The sequence below is a fragment of the Ahaetulla prasina genome, chromosome 1, assembly GCF_028640845.1.
Source record: "Ahaetulla prasina isolate Xishuangbanna chromosome 1, ASM2864084v1, whole genome shotgun sequence".
NCBI classification, from domain to species: domain Eukaryota; kingdom Metazoa; phylum Chordata; class Lepidosauria; order Squamata; family Colubridae; genus Ahaetulla; species Ahaetulla prasina.
The window spans coordinates 72,422,699-72,441,597 of NC_080539.1; the positions used below are offsets into that span (position 1 = coordinate 72,422,699).

General features: G+C 38.4%; 1 protein-coding gene across 1 annotated transcript in view; it reads right to left on the reverse strand.

The window, feature by feature from the left end:
• The window catches only part of CAPN11 (calpain 11), a 50,394-nt gene that overhangs the window by 17,694 nt on the left and 13,801 nt on the right, over positions 1 to 18,899 (reverse strand). The window contains exons 2-7 of the mRNA XM_058191152.1: positions 15,776 to 16,066; positions 13,831 to 13,900; positions 4,847 to 4,965; positions 4,527 to 4,660; positions 3,891 to 4,059; positions 1,122 to 1,205 (exon numbers count right to left, since the gene is read on the reverse strand). Coding sequence (XP_058047135.1) covers positions 1,122 to 1,205; positions 3,891 to 4,059; positions 4,527 to 4,660; positions 4,847 to 4,965; positions 13,831 to 13,900; positions 15,776 to 16,021 — 822 coding nt within the window. The 5' untranslated portion in view covers positions 16,022 to 16,066. The remainder of the gene's footprint in view (positions 1 to 1,121; positions 1,206 to 3,890; positions 4,060 to 4,526; positions 4,661 to 4,846; positions 4,966 to 13,830; positions 13,901 to 15,775; positions 16,067 to 18,899) is intronic.

Genomic DNA, 18,899 nt, shown 5'->3' on the forward strand with positions numbered 1-18,899 from the left:
CTCCCATTACATAAAATAACTTTCTAATTATTCAAAGGCAATCTGATATTTCTTAATCTGATATCTGTTTTGTAGATAATCAATCCATTTTTCCATTCAATTAAATATCTTTCCTGCGTATTGTCTTTTAAAAAGCTGAGATTTTAGCCATCTCAGCCAAATTAATAACTTTCAGTATCCATTCTTCTATTGTAGGTATCTCTTCTTCTTCCAGTATTGTCCAATCAACAGTCTTGCTGCTGTTATTAAATTCAGAATCAATTTAGTCTCAATCCCTGTACAATCCGTTATAATTCCCAAAAGGAAAAATTGTGGCAGGAACTTTATCTTCTTCTTCAGTACATTTTGAATAATCCACCAAATTCTTATCCAAAAGACCTTAATTTTCTTGCAAGTCCACCAAATATGAAAATATGTAGCGTCATCACAATCACACCTCCAACATTTCGCTTGGATATTAGGATACATACATGATAATTTTTTGGGATCTAAGTGCCATCTATAAAACATCTTATAAAAATTTTCCCTTAAATTCTGTGCTTGTGTAAACTTAACATTTCTAACCCAAATTTTCTCCCATGTTTCCAACATTATTGGTTCCTGAATATTCTGTGCCCATTTTATCATACAATCCTTTACCAAATCCTTTTCCGAATCTATTTCAAGCAACACATTATACAATCTCTTTATATGCTCCTGGGTCTGATTTCTAATTTGCTTTATTAAATTTTCCTCCCTTTGCATTATACCAATTTTTTGATCTTCTTTCCATCTAGCACTTATTTGCCCATATTGAAACCAAGTATAATTCCTCCCTTCTTCATTTAATACCTGTAATGATTTTAATTGCAATCTACCTCCTTCAGCATACAAAAGTTCTTTATAAGTAATCATTTCCTGTTTCTGTTCTATATTTATATTCTCTATTGCATGTCTAGGGCTCGCCCATATAGGAATCTTGTAATCTAATTTATAGGAATATTTTTTCCAGACCCGCAAAAAAGCACTTCTCAACACATGATTCTTAAAAGCCCTATCCCCATCCATATAACAAGTCATAACCTTCTATAAGTAATCAAATCCTTGAATTGATATTTGTAACTCCACAAAGAGAAACTTACCCCTTTAAATCCTGTGACCGAGTAGGCGTGACCCTTCACCAGTTTCTTGAAGGTAACTGCTTCCATGTCAAACGCACTTGTAATCTGAGAAAAAGGATAAACCACACTGCGTAATAATTTAGGTGTCCCTCCATCTAGAATCAGATGGCATGAAATTGAAGACACAGAACCAGCAAAGCAATATAACTTCTCAACTGGAGAGAAGTCTGCGCAAGAAAAAAATTACTCCCAAGATGAACCAAGAGTCCAAAGTGATGCAGTTACTTAAGTAATGGCTGACTTTAGAATAGACTTTTGTAGCTGGGCATAGGGAATGGCCTTGAAGTATGAGGAAGAACTGCTAATGGATAAGTGGGGTTTGAGCTCAGACCAAAAAAAATAACTTAATGCAAAGTCTCATCCTCCTCCCTAGTTCACAAAAAGGTAAAAACAATGGCGGGATAGCATATCCGGATTTGCAATATTGTAGCTGTTACAATTAAAGTCATTCTGGCCTGTGCAGCAGCATTGGTTTCTGTCTGCCTGCTTTGTTCCGCTGCCATCATTCATGGTTCATGTGCAGGCAATGTTGGGTTGTTGCAGAAACTTCTTCCAGCTTTGTACTGCATTCCAGGTGAATTCTCAACATTACCTGAGCCCAATTTATCCTAATTCCTAGAGCCAGACCTTGAAATAGACCATGCAATTCCATCTCCTTCGCCATTTAACCATTTCTCTCTCTCTAACTGGAGGCAACAAAAGTGTTTATGTAGATTGGTTAAAGTTTAGGTCAGAGTCTGAGTTTTGGAAAACAATATTAAGAGTAGCGAAACAGACTTTTGCTTCATTACTGATGCTGGGTTTAGCCCTCTGGATTTGCTCTAGCAAGTGCCTCAAGTTCTTTTAACTTCATATTATATCATGGCTAGAACATTAGACTCTTTCCCCCCAATTATGCTCTTTAATCTTCAGAGAATATCAGTACATCATCTTTTACAATGGGTTACATCAACTATTAAATATTCTAGTAGCAACCCACAATTTAAAATCTTTTAAAATATTTTATTATATTGAGTATTCAGAGAATTAGTCTGGTGTAATGGTTAAGGCACTAGGCTAGAAATTGGGAGACTGTGAGTTCTAGTCCTGACTTAAGCACAAAGTGATCTCGAGGCAGTCATTCTTTCTCAGCCATAGGAAGCAGGCAATGACAAACTAATTCTGAAAAACCTTGCCACAAAAACTGCAGGGACTTGTCCAGCTAGTTAAAATGAGTCCACGATGACTCAAAGGCACACGAGTGCACACACACACACACGAAAGTGAGCATTCACTTGCAAGTCTGCTAGTGAATTCAGAAGAATGCGGATGACATTAATACCAAAAGAACTGATTAGACTCTAAATCAGGGGTGAAATGTAAAATTTGTTACTACCGGTTCTGTGGGCGTGGCTTGGTGGGGGTGATAATGTGACTGGGTGGGCATGGCCAACTTTTTTTTTTCTATTAAAAGCATTTTTTCTACAACCTCTTCGCCCGAAGAGGTTGCATAAAAATGCTTTTAAATGCCTCTGATGATCAGGCAACTCAGCTGGGATCGCCAGAGGAGCCTTTTAAAAGCTTTTAAAGGGTTCTGACGATCCCAGCTGAGTTGCCTGATCACCAGAACCTTTTAAAACATCACTTTTTTACAACCTCTTCAGCCAAAGAGGTTATAGAAAAAATGCTTTTAAAGGGTTCTGACGATGCCAGCTGAGGCGTGCAATCATCAGAGGTTTTTTTTACTTTTAAAAGCATTTTTTCAGCTGAAAAAAATGCTTTTAAAAGTTAAAAAAAAACCTCTGATGATCATGCGGCTCAGCTGGGCGGGGGGGGGGGAGAGGCAGGGATTTTTGCTACCGGTTCTCCGAACCACCCGCTGCCATCGCTGCCGAATCGGGTGATCTGGTCTGAACCGGGAGCATTTCACCCCTGCTCTAAATGTTCCATAACATATTTGGAAAAGTTTCCTTGGCCCATCCCAGGGGTGTCAAACTCGATTTCATTGAGGGCTGGCAGAGGCATTGCGGGCCGGTCCTTCGCTATTTCCAGGGCAGCCCTGCAGGCCAGATCTAAGCACCTGGATTTGGCCAGCAGGTCTTGAGTTTGACACCGTTGGCCTATCCTGTACCTTTTTCTTTCACAACAAAGTTGAATAAGAAAAAGGGGGAAAAAACCCCAAGTCAGATATACAGAAAACCATACTGTGGACAATATCTCGCTTGTTTAGACTTACTGTACGTGTATTTGTATGTAAATTCTGACTTTATTTTTATCAACTTCATATTTTAAATAGGCCCCAAACTTTTCAATGTGCAAATAAATCAAATGAGAATAAATCTAGGATCCAAGCTTGGCAAGCATCCCATAATATGATTATGGTCTCATTTCCTGTATATTATATTTACCTATTGTCTTGTTTTTCATGTTTGAAAGTACATATTCTTTTCTTACTTAAAGAAACAAAAGCTGAAAGCTTGGAATGAAGAATGAATTTCAGAAAACTCTTATATAACAGCCCCAATCAGTTTCATGGAGAAGAAGCTCTGTAATCTAATATTTGTTCTGCCCCACTTCACATAACATAGGCTCATTTGACTGTTCAACTCTGATAAACCTACACTTACTGACTCCTATATTCTGCTTACTTCCGGCTGTCTAAAAATTAGAACCAAATAAAGGAAGCACTCCAAGATTTTTAAAATTCCCAGACTCAAGTGTTTCATGAATCCTCTCAGGAGCTTATCTTACATCAATGGAACAGCCAAGCAGAGATCCTCTCTCGAGGGCCTTGCAAATGATTTTGGATAAATTGCGCGGTGGCTTCTTCAGATCATACATTTCTGCCACGCCACCTGTGAAATCTTCAAAGCCTTCGGTGGTGCTGCCTCCTGACAGGGCTTCATAAGAGCCATTCAACCTGTGTAGCAAACAAAACTCAGAATTAGAAGGATGCCTACAAACCTTGTCAGCAGTCTCCATCTATATAGAAGGTGGGCATTATAATACTGTGTTTTCCCCGAAAATAAGACCCTGTTTTATATTTTTTGAACCCCAAAATAAGCTCTTGGCCTTATTTTCGGGAAGGTCTTATTATTTTGGATGCATGGAGCAAGACGGGGCTCCTCTTGCCATCTTATCTGATTTCCAGCTCTGTCTCCCTAACCCTAACCAGAGGAAATGGCAGGGAACGGCTGTGCATGTGTTTAAATATTTTCGGGGAGGCCTTATTTTGGGGGTAGGGCTTATTTTAGCACAAGTGCACAAAAGCCTGGTTGGATTTATTATCAGGGGATGTCTTATTTTTGGGGAAGCAGGGTAGCAGGAAAAAAAATCCAAAGCAGTGTTTGCTAGAGAAAGCATGTATCCACCCCCATCAACGCTTACTTGGCATAAGCTTTTTCCAGCAGAGCACTCCAAAACTCTTGACACTCGGCTGAGTGCACAAATACAAGTTCTCCATCCTTAGTTGGTAATCTGTCATCTATTACCACATCTACCCATTCGCCAAATTGCCATATCTGAGGAATAAAAAAAAGAAAGGAATAATGAATTTATAGCCAGGCTTGGTTTGAGCAAAGTAAGAGTAGTTAGGTCGGAATAAAACACTGTGCGTTTTCTGAACTGCATTTCTTTTGTGCTGTAACACACGTCAGTGAGCAAGGTCTCATTATGAATCACTTCCTATAGCAAAATGCGTGCCTTACCTGGAAGTGGAAAATACCCGCATAGTCCTCCTGGAAGCTCTGTCCATGGGGTACAACCCGATGTAAGAGTTCCTCATTGAGAGTCAGGGAACCAATGGCAGCCAATAACCAACAGTCACCTTAAGAGCAAGGAAACAGAAGTTACTTCAAATCTGTCTGAAGTGTCTGATCACTGTTTCATTTCTCTAGATTTTAAAAATCAATATCTTCATCATTGCAATTATAAATACTACTTAGAATATAATATTTTTCTCGCTTATGATATCTATAGATCCGTGATGGCGAACCTAAGCCAGGCGTGACAGAGGTGGCACGCAGTGCCCTCTCTGTGGGGACACAAACTGTAGCCCCAGTTCAGTTCCACTATGCATGCGCACTCGCCTCCCACCAGCCAGCTGGTCTTCAGGTCTCTGCCACGCATGTGCGGGGTACATGGGGGTGCATGTGCACATGCGGGGGTGCATGCAAAGTGCACGCACATTTCATTTTGGGGGTTTGGGCACACACACTTTAGGCACTCGGTCCGGAAAAGGTTAGCCACTACTGCTATAGATAATTAAAAAAGATTCGTTCTGAAAACTTTAATCAATTTTAGTAAAATCTGTAGAAAGAACAAACTGGAAAGACTTGGAAAAAAGATAAAAGCAGTAAAAAGGATTTTTGTTGCTCAGTTAGTGATAAAAACAAAGGAAGGGAAAAGCCCACTGTTTGGATAAGATAAGATAGTAACAGGTGACGCTCTTCAACCCTTATCGTGCTTCGTCTATTGCCCCAAAGGGAATTTTATTAAAATAGATCTAAGCAAAATAACTGACATAAGGGAGGGTAAGGATGAGGCAAGCTAAGATAAATTAAGATATATTTCTTAGTATATGTTTGGTGCAATTAGATAACTTACCACCAGTGTACAGCAATGCTCTTTATTATTGAAATAAAATAATTTTGTCTTATGCCTAATAGATTTTTTTGCATAAAATGGAAAAATGCACTTATGATTTGTGGTTTTGATTAGAAAAAAATCTGGATAACAAAAAAGAGTGTGCTTTCTTTTGTAATCATAGAATGAAATAATTTTTTAAACTGTACTTATAATTGCTACAAAAAAATTAGAAGCTTCTTTTATTTTTTTCTTAATACTTCTGCACTTTTTTTCTTTTTTCTGCTTTTTTATTAGATTGTTAGTTTTTATGTAAAACTTTTATATATATATTTTGTCTTATTGCACTGCAGAGATATTAGTCAGCATATGTGATAATCACATTTTATATTGTTTATATACTTTAAGATTCCATGGTATATTTAGCTATGAACCATGATTATTCATTTTAAAATGTTTTTATTGGATTATGCCCATTTTCTTTGTCTTAGATATGGAAGTAGTTTATTTATTATTTAAATTTATTTATTATTTAAATTTTTATACCGCCCTTTGATTGCTTCTGTCATTTAAGATCAACTATCGACAATAAGGGAACAAGAAACCAAACACACTAGAACTTGGCAGTGCAAACCATAAAGGCCATGGAAAATATATTCAGATACAGTGATATTTCTATACCTGCAATAATGCAAGCCATAGTATTCCCTGTGACACTTTAGGGAAGTGAAAATGAAACAGGGACTTTGAAAAGCAGGACAGGAAGAGTATTGACGCTTTTGAAATTTAGTGTTGGAGAAGGCTCTTGAGAATACCCTGGACAGTCAAGAAAACAAATAGATAATTGAACATTGGGACCACTTGAAGTGCAAATGGCTAGGTTCAAATTGCTTTACTTCAAACACATTATTTTAAGAACTAACTCTCTGGAGTAGACTCTAATGCTGGGAAAGGAAAGGGAAGGGAAGGGAATATAATTAGCAGAAAGGTGGAAGTACAATTACAGTGCAGTTGGGGCATTGATGAAAGGCCTGAAAGATTAGTGACAGATTATTATGGAGAAAATCTAGCAACACAGTCACTAAGAGTCAACACTGACTTGATGGCACATAATCAGTTTTCTTTGTTTCTCTGTTTCTGTGGCATCCTAGTTTATGTATTATAATTTGAGGTATTTTCTCTGTTTCTGTTTCTAGATGAATGTGTCCATCTAGATTTCTTGGTAATAGTATATAAGTGCTTTGCTATTGCCATCTTCCTGTTTGTTTTTTTTCAACTTTTCAGTCCAGCCTGTAACACATTAATGCAAGAAAACAGTGCTAAGGCAATATTTCACTTGGCTGATATTTAAACATGCAGAACGTTCTAAAACTAGAGTTCTTTTCTTTTAAATGGGTTTTTGCATGGTGAAGCATAATGAACATTTTAAAACCACAATTTCCGTTCAATTAATTTTTATCTGGCCTGAAAGAAGCACACTCACTTAGTGAAGATTTTGCAGACATGTCTTGCGGTCTGAAAAAAATGGCTGGGCAGGGAGCTTTATCTCACAATAAACTACGGAAGAGGAGTACGTGCTGGTTTCTTCCGGGCTGCAGATAAGACTCCAATGTTACTGGTTGCTTGAAGGACATACCTCCTTTCTCTATTTCTATCATAAAATGGCATGCTGAGGAGATGAAATGCTACAGCTACTGATCAGCAAATGGAAATATAAAAGCTATCAGAAGCTGCAACTTGGCCAGGAATTCTATTCCATTAAGAACTTAGAGGAGCTATATCTCCATTCACAATTGTCAGGTCGATAGTTTGCATTGAGTAGCACTTGTTTTAATCAGCACTTCTTCATTGATCACTAATGCAAAAGTTATCTTACAGGAGCAGTTTCTCCATCTACATTTATAAATTGCTTGATACCACTGCTGTTTTAATTACGTTTTCTTTTCATTATTTAGTGATGTAGAAGTCATCTGTTGTTTGATGGAATAAAAGTTTTAGGAAAGGCGGTTAGTATGGGCCGTGGTGGCTCAGGCTGTAAGATAGCCTGTTATTAAAACACAGCAGCCTGCAATTACTGCAGGCTCGAATCCCACCAGGCCCAAGGTTGACTCAGCCTTCCATCCTTTATATGGTAGGTAAAATGAGGACCCAGATTGTTGGGGGGGGCAATAAGTTGACTTTGTAAATATACAAATAGAATGAGACTATTGCCTTACACACTGTAAGCCGCCCTGAGTCTTCGGAGAAGGGCGGGATATAAATGTAAATAAAAAAAAAAGTATGAGAGAGACCGAAGGAAAGAAAGCCAGGGAATAAGTTGAAAATGTATATAAGAGATGTCAGATGGCCCAACTGCAGATCCCCACCTGTCAAGTGAACAGGACCAAAACTTTCCATGTTGGAAGATCAATAAGAAAAATCACACTGAACTAAATAATTACCATATTTTTCAGAGTATAAAACGCATCTTAATTTTTGGGAGGAGAATAGGGAAAAAAATTCTGCCTATCATGTATTCATCTGGCCAGCTTCCTTAGCCTGATCAGCTTCAGCACATTAGTTCACTCGCTGGCTTTGAGGTTGGGGCTGGTTGCGCATAAAAAACAGCTTCTAAAGCACAGCTGATCGTCGAAGGGAGCAGCAATTAGAAAAGCAGGCAAAGCACAAAAGATCGCTTTGCTCATGTTTGGGCTGAAAAGCAGCTTCAAAAGAACAGCTGATCGTCAGAGGGAGCTCCAGTGACTAAAGCAGATGAAGCCCGGAAGGGATAAGAGAAGGCAGCCCTGTTCTGGGTAGCCATTTTGGGCACTGCATGTTGTGTTTTCAGCTTCCAAATGCATCATGTTTTCAGGTGGCGATCGATGGCTATGTGCTTTGGCGATCCCCGCAGCCTTGAAGCACTTTCAAACGGACCATTTGGAGGCTGAAAACGTGATGCACGGAGCCCAAAAACACAAGCCATTCTTGGTGGCAATCTCTGCAGCCAGGAAGAGGACATGGAGGCCGAATGGTGGGGGCCACCGTGTGTGCGGTGTTACATTTGGAGTATAAGGCACACCCAAATTTCCAGGCTCTTTTAGGAGGGAAAAAAGTGCATCTTATACTCCAAAAAATACGGTATGTGTCAGCAAGTCAATACTAACTCTTAGTGACCACATAGTTATTCTCCAAGAAAAGCAAATAAGATGAGATAAACATACAATTAAAGAGAATTAAAGCTGATGTGTATTCCCCCCCACCTTTTTAACCTCACAATAACCCTGTGAGAGAGTAGCAACCTGAATGACAATGAATGTCATGGCCAAGTCAGGATTTGAAGCTTGACTTCTCCAGTGAGCGACTGCAACATTCTTAAATCACCATACTATATAAACGCTCAATTTTCCTGTTTGAAAGGAAGGTGTAAATATTTCCCAACACAGCACAGTACTAATCAGCTCATTCCCTCCCCCTCCCCTCTGCATTGCAATTTCTATTTTAAATATTATTGCAACTACATACTAAAGTATCTAGTGGTGCCAGGAGGAAAAATTACATGCAGGCTGCATGAGTGAGAGGGAGAACCAACCCGGGAACTCCTCATTTTTTAAAAAAAATTCCCATATTGTATACGGATCTATACTCTGAAAAGTCCGTCAGAAGGTTCAATCCCTGCAGCTTTTTTTCAGAGTTGCAATAATGGGGAGAACACATTTCCTTTCCCAGCTATCAAAGGAACAAAGGCCTTGTCTTATCTAGCAGAGAAAAGTGGACGTTATCACAGATTGAAACGAAGGTACACATAACCCTGCATTGTGCCATGGTTGCCACAGTAACGCCAATGCCATGGATCACCTTGTTGACTTACTTCCTTGACATTCTTCGAAAAAACATCTGTTGAGGTAAAGGCCCTTCAGGTGACAGAACAGTAATCAGCCTATTCTGGTAGAACAGTGGGGTAATGGCTTCCCTGAGGGCCATGCACTTGTTAGGGAATGGGACTTTCATTCTCCTTGGGCATTTCTCCTTGGGCGATTCTCCCCACCACCACCACTTATCTCCTCAGCTGGCACGCCGCCAGCCATTTGCCCTGGGGAATGCCCCCCCCCCCGGTCCCTGTGTCCCACCCCCTTCAACACGGCCCATTCGCAGAAAGAGGTTTTGTCCTGGGTGTTCCGCCCTCTCTGACAACCCCCAACCAATCAGTTAGAGGGGGTGTAATAGAAATCCAGCGAAAGGAGAGAGGTGTAAAAGAATTTGCCAAAATGCCTGCCTTCCTTCTTCTCTCTCTCTCTCTCCCTGTCTCTCCCTGTCTCTTCCCCACCCCACCAATACAGGGATGCTGTTACTGGGCTAACAGTTTTCCACCTACCCTCCCTTCAACTAATTAGTTAACCAAGTCTGGAAGGGTCTAATAGAAGATAATTTTTCCTTCCTTCCTTCCTTCCTTCCATCCATCCATCCATCCACCCACCCACCCACCCACACATACACCATAACAGCATAAGGTGAAAACTAGCCATGTATGAGGCTCCTTTAGAGGGGAGGAGCTTAGTGAAGGGTGTGTGTGTTTGTCTCTCTCTCTCTGTGTGTGTGTATGTCTGTGAAAAAGAAAGGAAGGCAGAGTGCAGAGTTAAAAGGCCATTTCACTTGATCCCACCCCAGACAGCAGTTGGTTCCTCTTCTGAACTGGAGACCAGGCTATGGGGGGTGGGGTGGGGCAATAAAATAAAGGAAGATGGACATTGTTTGGGGAAACAGTTGGTTTACTCGGAAGTAAGTCTCACTAAATTCAACGCTAGGATTGCAGCGTGAAATATTTGCCTAGTATTTCAAATGGAACAGTTGGTTTACTCGGAAATGAGAATTCTTTAGAGGACAATTGATAGAAATCCAGCAAAAGGAGACAGGTGTAAAATAATTTTCCAAATGCCTTCCTTCCTCCCTATCTGTCTCTTCCCCACCTCCCAATACAGGGAGGAACAGTTGGCTTACTCAGAAGTAAGTATCACTAAATTCAATTTTAGGATTGAAGCATGACATATTCACCTAGTATTTCAAATGGAACAGTTGGTTTATTCAGAAGTGAGAATTCTTTAGAGGACAATTAATAGAAATCCAGTGAAAGGAGAGAGTTTCTATTACACCCCTTCTAGCACCCTCATTCTGTGAATGGGCTGTGTTGTGTAGGTAACAGCTTTCTGTTGGGCTGGAAACATATGTTAAGTGTTTGCTAATTCCCAAATTTCCATCTTTTACTCTGTCCTCCATTATAATATATTGGTTCTTGTCACACATATAGATATATATTCAATCATGCACAATCTCCTTCCATTTTGATTTTTCTCTCCTTGCAATTATTTGCATAGAATATTATTTATTTATTTATTTATTTATCTACATAATATTTGTAACTTGTTCTGCCTCCAAACTGATGGAGTCTGGGTGAGGCACAACAATATCAAAAATATGCATTAAAAACATACATAAGTGACAGAAATAGACTTAGCGCATCAAATATGTCATTTGTTAATTTTTATTGAGAATAGTTTCTCTTTGACAGAGAAACTATTCGCTGTCAAAAAGATCAAAATCCATCTTGGGAACCAAAAAGTAGAAATATTCCAAGTATTCTATTTCCTAACTTCTACTCTAAAGTGATCCTTTCTCTATCATTCAGAATGATTTCAAGGTATGCCAGCAAGAAGGGAAGGCAGATTCCTTGGATCCAACAAGTACTTGCTGGATTTAGTTCCTTCAGCATCAGTTTTGTGAGCTCTCCATTTCAGTTGCAGCTTAAATTATCATGAAAAAGAGCTGAGAATTTTTTCTAATCCCTTCAACTGGTTATAGTTACTATACTTCAAGTATAGTTCCATACTTGAATAGGGAAAAATGGATTATTCTTAACTATTGCTTAGGGAAAGATAACACCAAGCTACGGTTTATAACTCTAGATCATTTCTCTAACTGTTTTTTCTATTTTCAGACATATCAGGAACCCAAATTATTTACAAAGTAGCAGGAGAGGAATGGGAGTTTGCAAACTCCAGCCTCATATATATCATTATAAACACTGTTTACCATAATGTCTGAAACAGAACTGATATTCCTTCTATAGTCAACTATTCTTTTCATAGCAAGCTGTCTTGTTTAGGAAGAGGGGAAAATTAAACATTTTCTATCACTCAGCACCTTATAAGGCAGCCTGTTTAAGAGAGTGAGCTCACCAGGTGAATGACCAGGGAAGAGTTAGTTTGCTTTAAAAAGTTTAAGAGGAATCTCTGTTTGTTTCCTCTTTAACCCTTTAGGGTCTTGCCCTCCAATAGCCCCTTTTTCTTCTTCTGGGGTTGATGTTTCCGCGTTGGATATTTTTGCAACAAATGCAAGAACTGGAGCAGAGAATGGATACAGCTCAGTTGATGAGAAAGGACAAGGAAAATCTATTTTTAAAAAATCTATGGTTGACACACAGTTTGTCTTTGTTTGCCACGGGGTTTTATCTTGCTATGCTCCAAGAAAGGACACTTTGGACCTATGAGATATTTCAGAAAGGCATTTTTGGAAATCACATGTCACATCTTCTTCCCATCCTCTTTAATTTATCAAAAAATGACTATACTGATTTCCATTCATCCATCGTAAAAATGATTGATGTGTCAAGAAATCTTCAAAAAAATCCACCAAAAAAATGCTCTTCCAGATGGTATTTTTACTGCGAGGCATTTCCAATCCCTGCTTATAATTTAATGACCTAAACTGGAATATTTATTTTGGAAAAACAAATATTTACAATATTGAATTCCTTTGTTCACAGATACAGGACTTTCAGATCTAAAGAATCTACAAAGAGTTAAAGCAGCCAAGAGGTATTGATCTACTTTGAAGAATAATATACATAATGCACAGAGACTCCTAATGGCACTTTCACTACAGAAATAAGTATTCTGAAATCCAGCTTAATAAAACTAATCCTCTTAATTTTGAATTTTGCAGCTGTAAGGGCTGCTGTATTTTTAAATAAAGTATATTTGATACAGATTCAGAAGCCAGAGCAGGGTTAAGCTTCTTAATTCTTCTGCTTGGTTTGCTCTGCAGACTACGCAACTATCCAGTGATGGGATTCAAATAATTCAACAACCGGTTCTCTGCCCTAATGATTTCTTCCAACAACCAGTTCATCAAACTGCTCAGAAAGTTAACAACTGGTTCTCCCGAAGTGGTGCAAACTGGCTGAATCACACCACTGCAACTATCTCTATATTTCCCCCCCCCCCCCATAATTCCAGTCCTAATTTGTAAGGTGAAATTGGTTATTTGAAAGACTTAAGGCTTAAAACTCACACCAACTTTTTAATATAACTTGAGGCGAACAGTTTAAAAGCTTCCTTGGCATCTTTTGAGTTTTTAATAGTGCAGAGCCTAGAACACGCATTGCACTAAAAATGTACCACACTACTTGCTAATATAATAAAGGCCTTTATTGTCCACATCAATGGTTTCAAGATGCTTGAGAGTTTGGAATGGTTCTCCTACAGCTATAGCATACATGCAAAGATTATTACTTTTATCTGAATAAATATTCTGTGACTAATCCATTTTATATCAGTGTCAGATTTCTGTTATCTTTACAATTTTTTAATACAAAAAATATGTTGAAAACAGAAAGACTGTTGTGAAGGAGCCTCACTTTCTTGTAAGTGAAGGATATTGTATTTGCTCCCAATTTTCTCAAATAATTGCTCCCTTTCTCCTTCTCTGTATTAATGTAGATTCAATACACAAGAGAAAAGGATCTGCATTACTGAGCTGAAAAGATGCAAAACCCATCTTAATTATTCTGTGATAGTTAATGGAAAGATGGAAGTCACATTCTGTCTGTGAATAATCAAAAACCCTACACTATCAGTTATATGGAACTAAATCCACCAAAAATTTAGCAACAATGAAAATAGGAAAGTTCAATTTACTGGTCTAAATTTACTAAAAACAAACAAAACCCAATGATCACACTAGGTTTAAATGTGAAGATAATTAATGAAACTATTAAATCACCCCAGCATCTCTGATTAATCTTATGTAGCCATCAATTTACCACTTGTTATGTAATTAATTATACAATACTCACCCAAAGCCCCCTGGCAGATATCTGTCCTTGTTGCGCCTCCAACAATAAACTGAGGGTCATCTACAATTTCCTGTCAAAAGATATATTATGAAAGGTTTCCTCATTGTTCTCATACAAACACAAGGGAAAACATGAAATACAATATGCATGTAATGTGGATAAAGAAAAATTAGGTAAATGGATTTCTAAGCAAGGCTAAAGTTACTCTCTATCCATTCTTAGCTCTAGGTTCCTTTATCGTTTTTGCTAGCCAATAATAAGTCCGACCATCTAAGACCCACTAATTCTTTTGTACGTTTACAAATGATTTTCTTCTATTATGAGACTCAGCATAATGCTTTATTTAATCAAACAGGTCTATTGTCTTTTATAAACCAGTAGAACTCACGCCCACTGAGATTCTATAACCACTTTCCTTACATGGCATTGTGCGACTTTGTGAGCTTATTCCAAAGCTCTGTAAACACTCTCTGCTTTACGGGGAACGGTGATTCTATATAAATTGATGATTCTGTGGTCCCATAGTTGATGGGCATCTACAGTAGATAGACACTATTAGGAGTTGTGCTAAAATTTCTCTAAGGAGATCACTTCAAACATGACCATGTTTTCAGGTAGGTTCTCTCTTTCCCAGTTTCCTTCCCAATTCATACGTATGAGTCAGCTTATCTGGAGAGGCCTATTTTTTAAGACTCTTTATTATAATTTCATTTTTGCAACCAAACTGCATCACTAATCATGATTTTGCCACGCATAGCCTTGTAACATTTTCCTATATTAGGAGCAAAAATGGCTGTGTTTATTCAAGATTATTTCTCCATCCTGTATTTGTAACCGAAAACTACAGGCCTAAGAAAACTAATGTCCATGATAATGAGCCCAACAGTATTCCCCCAACAGTATTTAAACGTGCAATTTCATGTTTAAATATTTACAGTACTTGATTGCCGTGCAACATGCAATTTCCTATGCATAACTAAATAAAAATGAATGCTAATCCATGTGTTATGAGTTGTATGAATGAATCTTTGCCCTACATATTTACCTTAAAATGTATTATAAGATTAATTTGATATCTTGTAATTCTCTAAGAGAATTCAATAAGCTATTTTTAAAAAAAAACACAACTTCACCATGCTCCATATTTAACAATTGTTTTTGTATCTGCTCAGACAATTATATTGCTTTAGTAATGCTTAAATATCTGCATGACAGATGGGAGACGAAAGGGGAAACTAAGCCATAACTGAACTGAGATTTGAAGTAATGAGCTTGCATCTCATAGTTTAGACACGCTATATATGAAGTTTACAAAATAATTTTCTGTTAAATTATAGACCTGGGATAATCTATAAATATGTAACAATGAAGTTTCATGGTTTAACACAATACAGTATACTAACAAGGCCATCTGTGCAATATTTAATGTTGCATAGTTGTTTGACTCATGACTTAATACATTAATCCAGTTATTGAACAGTGTTGTAATCAGTCTTGGAGTTGGCTCCTGTCCATACTTCATAAACTGCACAGATGTTTTGAAATTAGGAACAGGAAATATTACTAATAAGGACACAGAAAGAGACCATAAAAGTAACTAAAGTAAAGCCTTGATTTAATGTTTATTTAAGAGATTGTTGTTAAATCTGTAACTCCTAGGTGTCCTTTAAATCCAAACATATATCATTCACTGCACTATATCTTTAACACATAGTCCAAATTACTTCGGATGTAATGAATCTGTCAGTTAATTTGAGATGCTGTCCAGACAAAAATTTTGTCTATTGCATCTGAGGTTTACTAAAATGGGTCCATTAAAATAAGGTTTTGCCAAATATATTAGAATTGGTTCAGTAAGCCACAATGAACTCTACTATATTTGAATGCAGATGACAATATCAAATCATCCCACTACTAAAGCCTTCTTCAGCACACAGATACTCACTGATGGGCGCTTCCAGCGTACCCCACGGGTCTTGCCAGAATTAGGGCCCAGTTCCTTGAAGCCAAGGACTGAGGGAACAGCAGGAAATAGAGGGTCTTCAAATAATGTTCCACTCTCCAAACATTGTTGCTTCAAGGTATCATAATCTTGGCCAAGGTACTTCACAGAATTCTGGTGATCACCTACACCCTCAGCTCTCAGACGGTCTCTTTGCAGCTTGGCAGCAATTCCTCCAAAAGAAATCATGATACACCCTGTTTGACAGGGACAACTGGTGCCTCAGCAGTTCTCCTAGAACCCAAAATACAGACATGTGAGTTAGACCATAGATAAAAAAAAAATCAAATCTGCAGTTATGGGAAATGTATTCCTGGAGATTTCTGGCCAACACAACAAGAGAACCTAGCTTTGCCTAAGAAATTTAGAAAGGTGGTATGCTGCTATAAATTTAGGGACCAGTTATCGTGAACTCATTCCAAATTCTGATTTATAACAAACAGTCCCTGCAAGGTCATCACCATTCTCTTTTTAATCTAAGAATGACATCAAACCAGGGCAATTACAATGGAAGAATGTTGCTTGAGATTAAGCCATGATAGAGGCTAGAACTTGGGAAATGTTTCTTCAAAATTACACATCCAGTTCTGACTAGCCTCACCTTTCCATAAAGTTCCATAAATGGCCAGCATATCACCACAGAATTCTGTTACCTTCACACCACAGGTGTCAAACTCGATCATGTCACATAACGTATTGTAACATATTGCAACATTTTTTGCCTTTGCAAAACAGGGCTGAGCGTGATCCGCTCATGACACATCCGGCCCATGGGTTACACATTTGACAGGCCTGCTGGTACCACACCGAAGTGGTACCTATTTATCTACTTGCATTTATATGCTTTCAAACTGCTAGGTTGGGAGATGGGGTGAGGACCAGAGCTCACCCTCTTGTGTGGAGCTTGGGTCTCGAACGTGGGCTGCCGGCTTTCCAGCCAACAAGCCCAGCATCTTAACTGCTGAGCCACCAAGCCACCTGTGCTTTCTATAACCTATATAGCTATAGCTTTCTATAACTGCAAGATATTCTTGTTAGCAATTTAGCATCTATTCTTTGGCGCAGCATTGATATTGAATGAGAAGGTTCCCTGCAAATTGTTCTGGTTCAATGGAAGCGGCAACCCAAAACATGAAACACGATATTCAAGGATAATAAATTTGAAATAGTCAACTGGTGTCTCTAAAATCTGGTTTCCTACCAAACTTTGAGTATATTATATAGCATATACAGATTTTAATGTGTTATAATTATAATGCAATGTCTGAAGTAGTGGCTAGGTGGGGTAGAAGTTAAGATGATTCACAAGAATAGAAAATTACTAAACACTACAGTAAGTAGTGTTGGTTTACACTGTTTTGACTATAATTACTTTTCTCCCCTGTATGTTTTTATTGCAAAGGCATGCCTTTATTGCCTTTGGCTTCCTGTTTCAAGGTTCTAAGGATTTAAATCTGGATTTTACAAGTAAGCTAACTGCTCTCTATTGGACTGTTGGCCTATAGTAGTTTCTTCTTCTTCTCGTGCCATATCCGTCATTGGACATTGGCAATCATGTTGGCAATTCTATTTTTATCAACAGCTGCACGAAAAAGTGCTGCTGAGTTTTGTCCAAAGATTTTGAAGCCATTAAGTTCTTCCTGGTTCGTTTGCCTTTGATATTTCCCTGGAGAATTAAGTGAAGTATATCGTACTTTTCCGGGTGTCGCATCACATGTCTGAAATATTCTAACTTTTGCTTTTTAATGGTTTTTATGATTTCTCTTTGCTTTCCCAGGCAGCTTATTACCTCATCATTTCTGATTTTGTCAACCCAGCTTATACATAACAGCTGCCTGTAAATCCACATTTCAAATGCTTCTAGTCTCTTCAAGTGGCTTTCTGTCAGAGACCAACTCTCTACTCCGTAGAGCAGGATAGAAAAGATGTAACATCTGAAAAACCTGATTTTCAATAGTAGTACAACAGGTAATTACCATTTACGGTATGGAATTTACAGATATCAGGCTAAATTGTATTGTGAGTACAGTACTTGGTTTGGCCGAATATGTTGTGTGATTCCAGGCAATTATAACTTTTTTAAAAAACAAAACAAAACACTGTTGCACAAATCACATTTGTTGCAATACCCCATAAGTTCAGTTTAGAGACATCCCGGCCAAATTCATATTGTATAAATATTAAAAAGAACGTTGCTCTATTTCTGTGCAGCCTAAAGTTAAAGAAAGAAGAGAAGCCATACCTCTGGTAGGAACCTCTGGCAGAATTAAACATTTTTTAACACAGGATATCAACCATTTGACAGAGTATGAACAACCATGTTGCACTTTATTGAAAAATCTGAAACTTTAAAATACTACTTTGAAATAAGCAAGTAGACTTTAGGGAGTTATTTTCAGTGTTAGAAGAAATATATATTTGGAAGGGAGAATGAGACCCCCTCACTTCACTGAATTTGCTGCCTTTTATCTTTTTTTTATTGATTTTATTGTAATTTCTTTATTCCAATACTGTGAGTCATACAAAGTCATTAAAAGTCAAGTGGCCTACATGTTTAATATCACCACCATATGTGATGGGGGTTTCCTGCAGAATTTGAAGAGATTGCGCCCTAGAGCAGGATGGGTAACATATTACCTTCCAGATAATTGCAATGCCTATCATACATTAATCCAGAACTAATGGCTTAGGTTGACAAATCCTGAGAATTAGTAGTATCTGGAAAGACAGCTGGGATGTACAAATTACTTTAGATGAAGAAACCCAGGCTTCTTAACCTCTAAAACCACAAAGAATGCAGCTGCGCGGGTGATTGAGGGAGCCACACGTGGCTCCCGTGTAACACCGCTCCTGCGCAGACTGCACTGGCTACCTGTGGTCTTTCGAGTGCGCTTCAAGGTGTTGGTTACCACCTTTAAAGCGCTCCATGGCCCGGGTACTTACGGGACCGCCTGCTGTTACCTTATGCCTCCCACCGACCCATACGCTCACACAGAGAGGGTCTTCTCAGGGTGCCGTCCACCAAGCAATGTCGGCTGGCGGCCCCCAGGGGAAGGGCCTTCTCTGT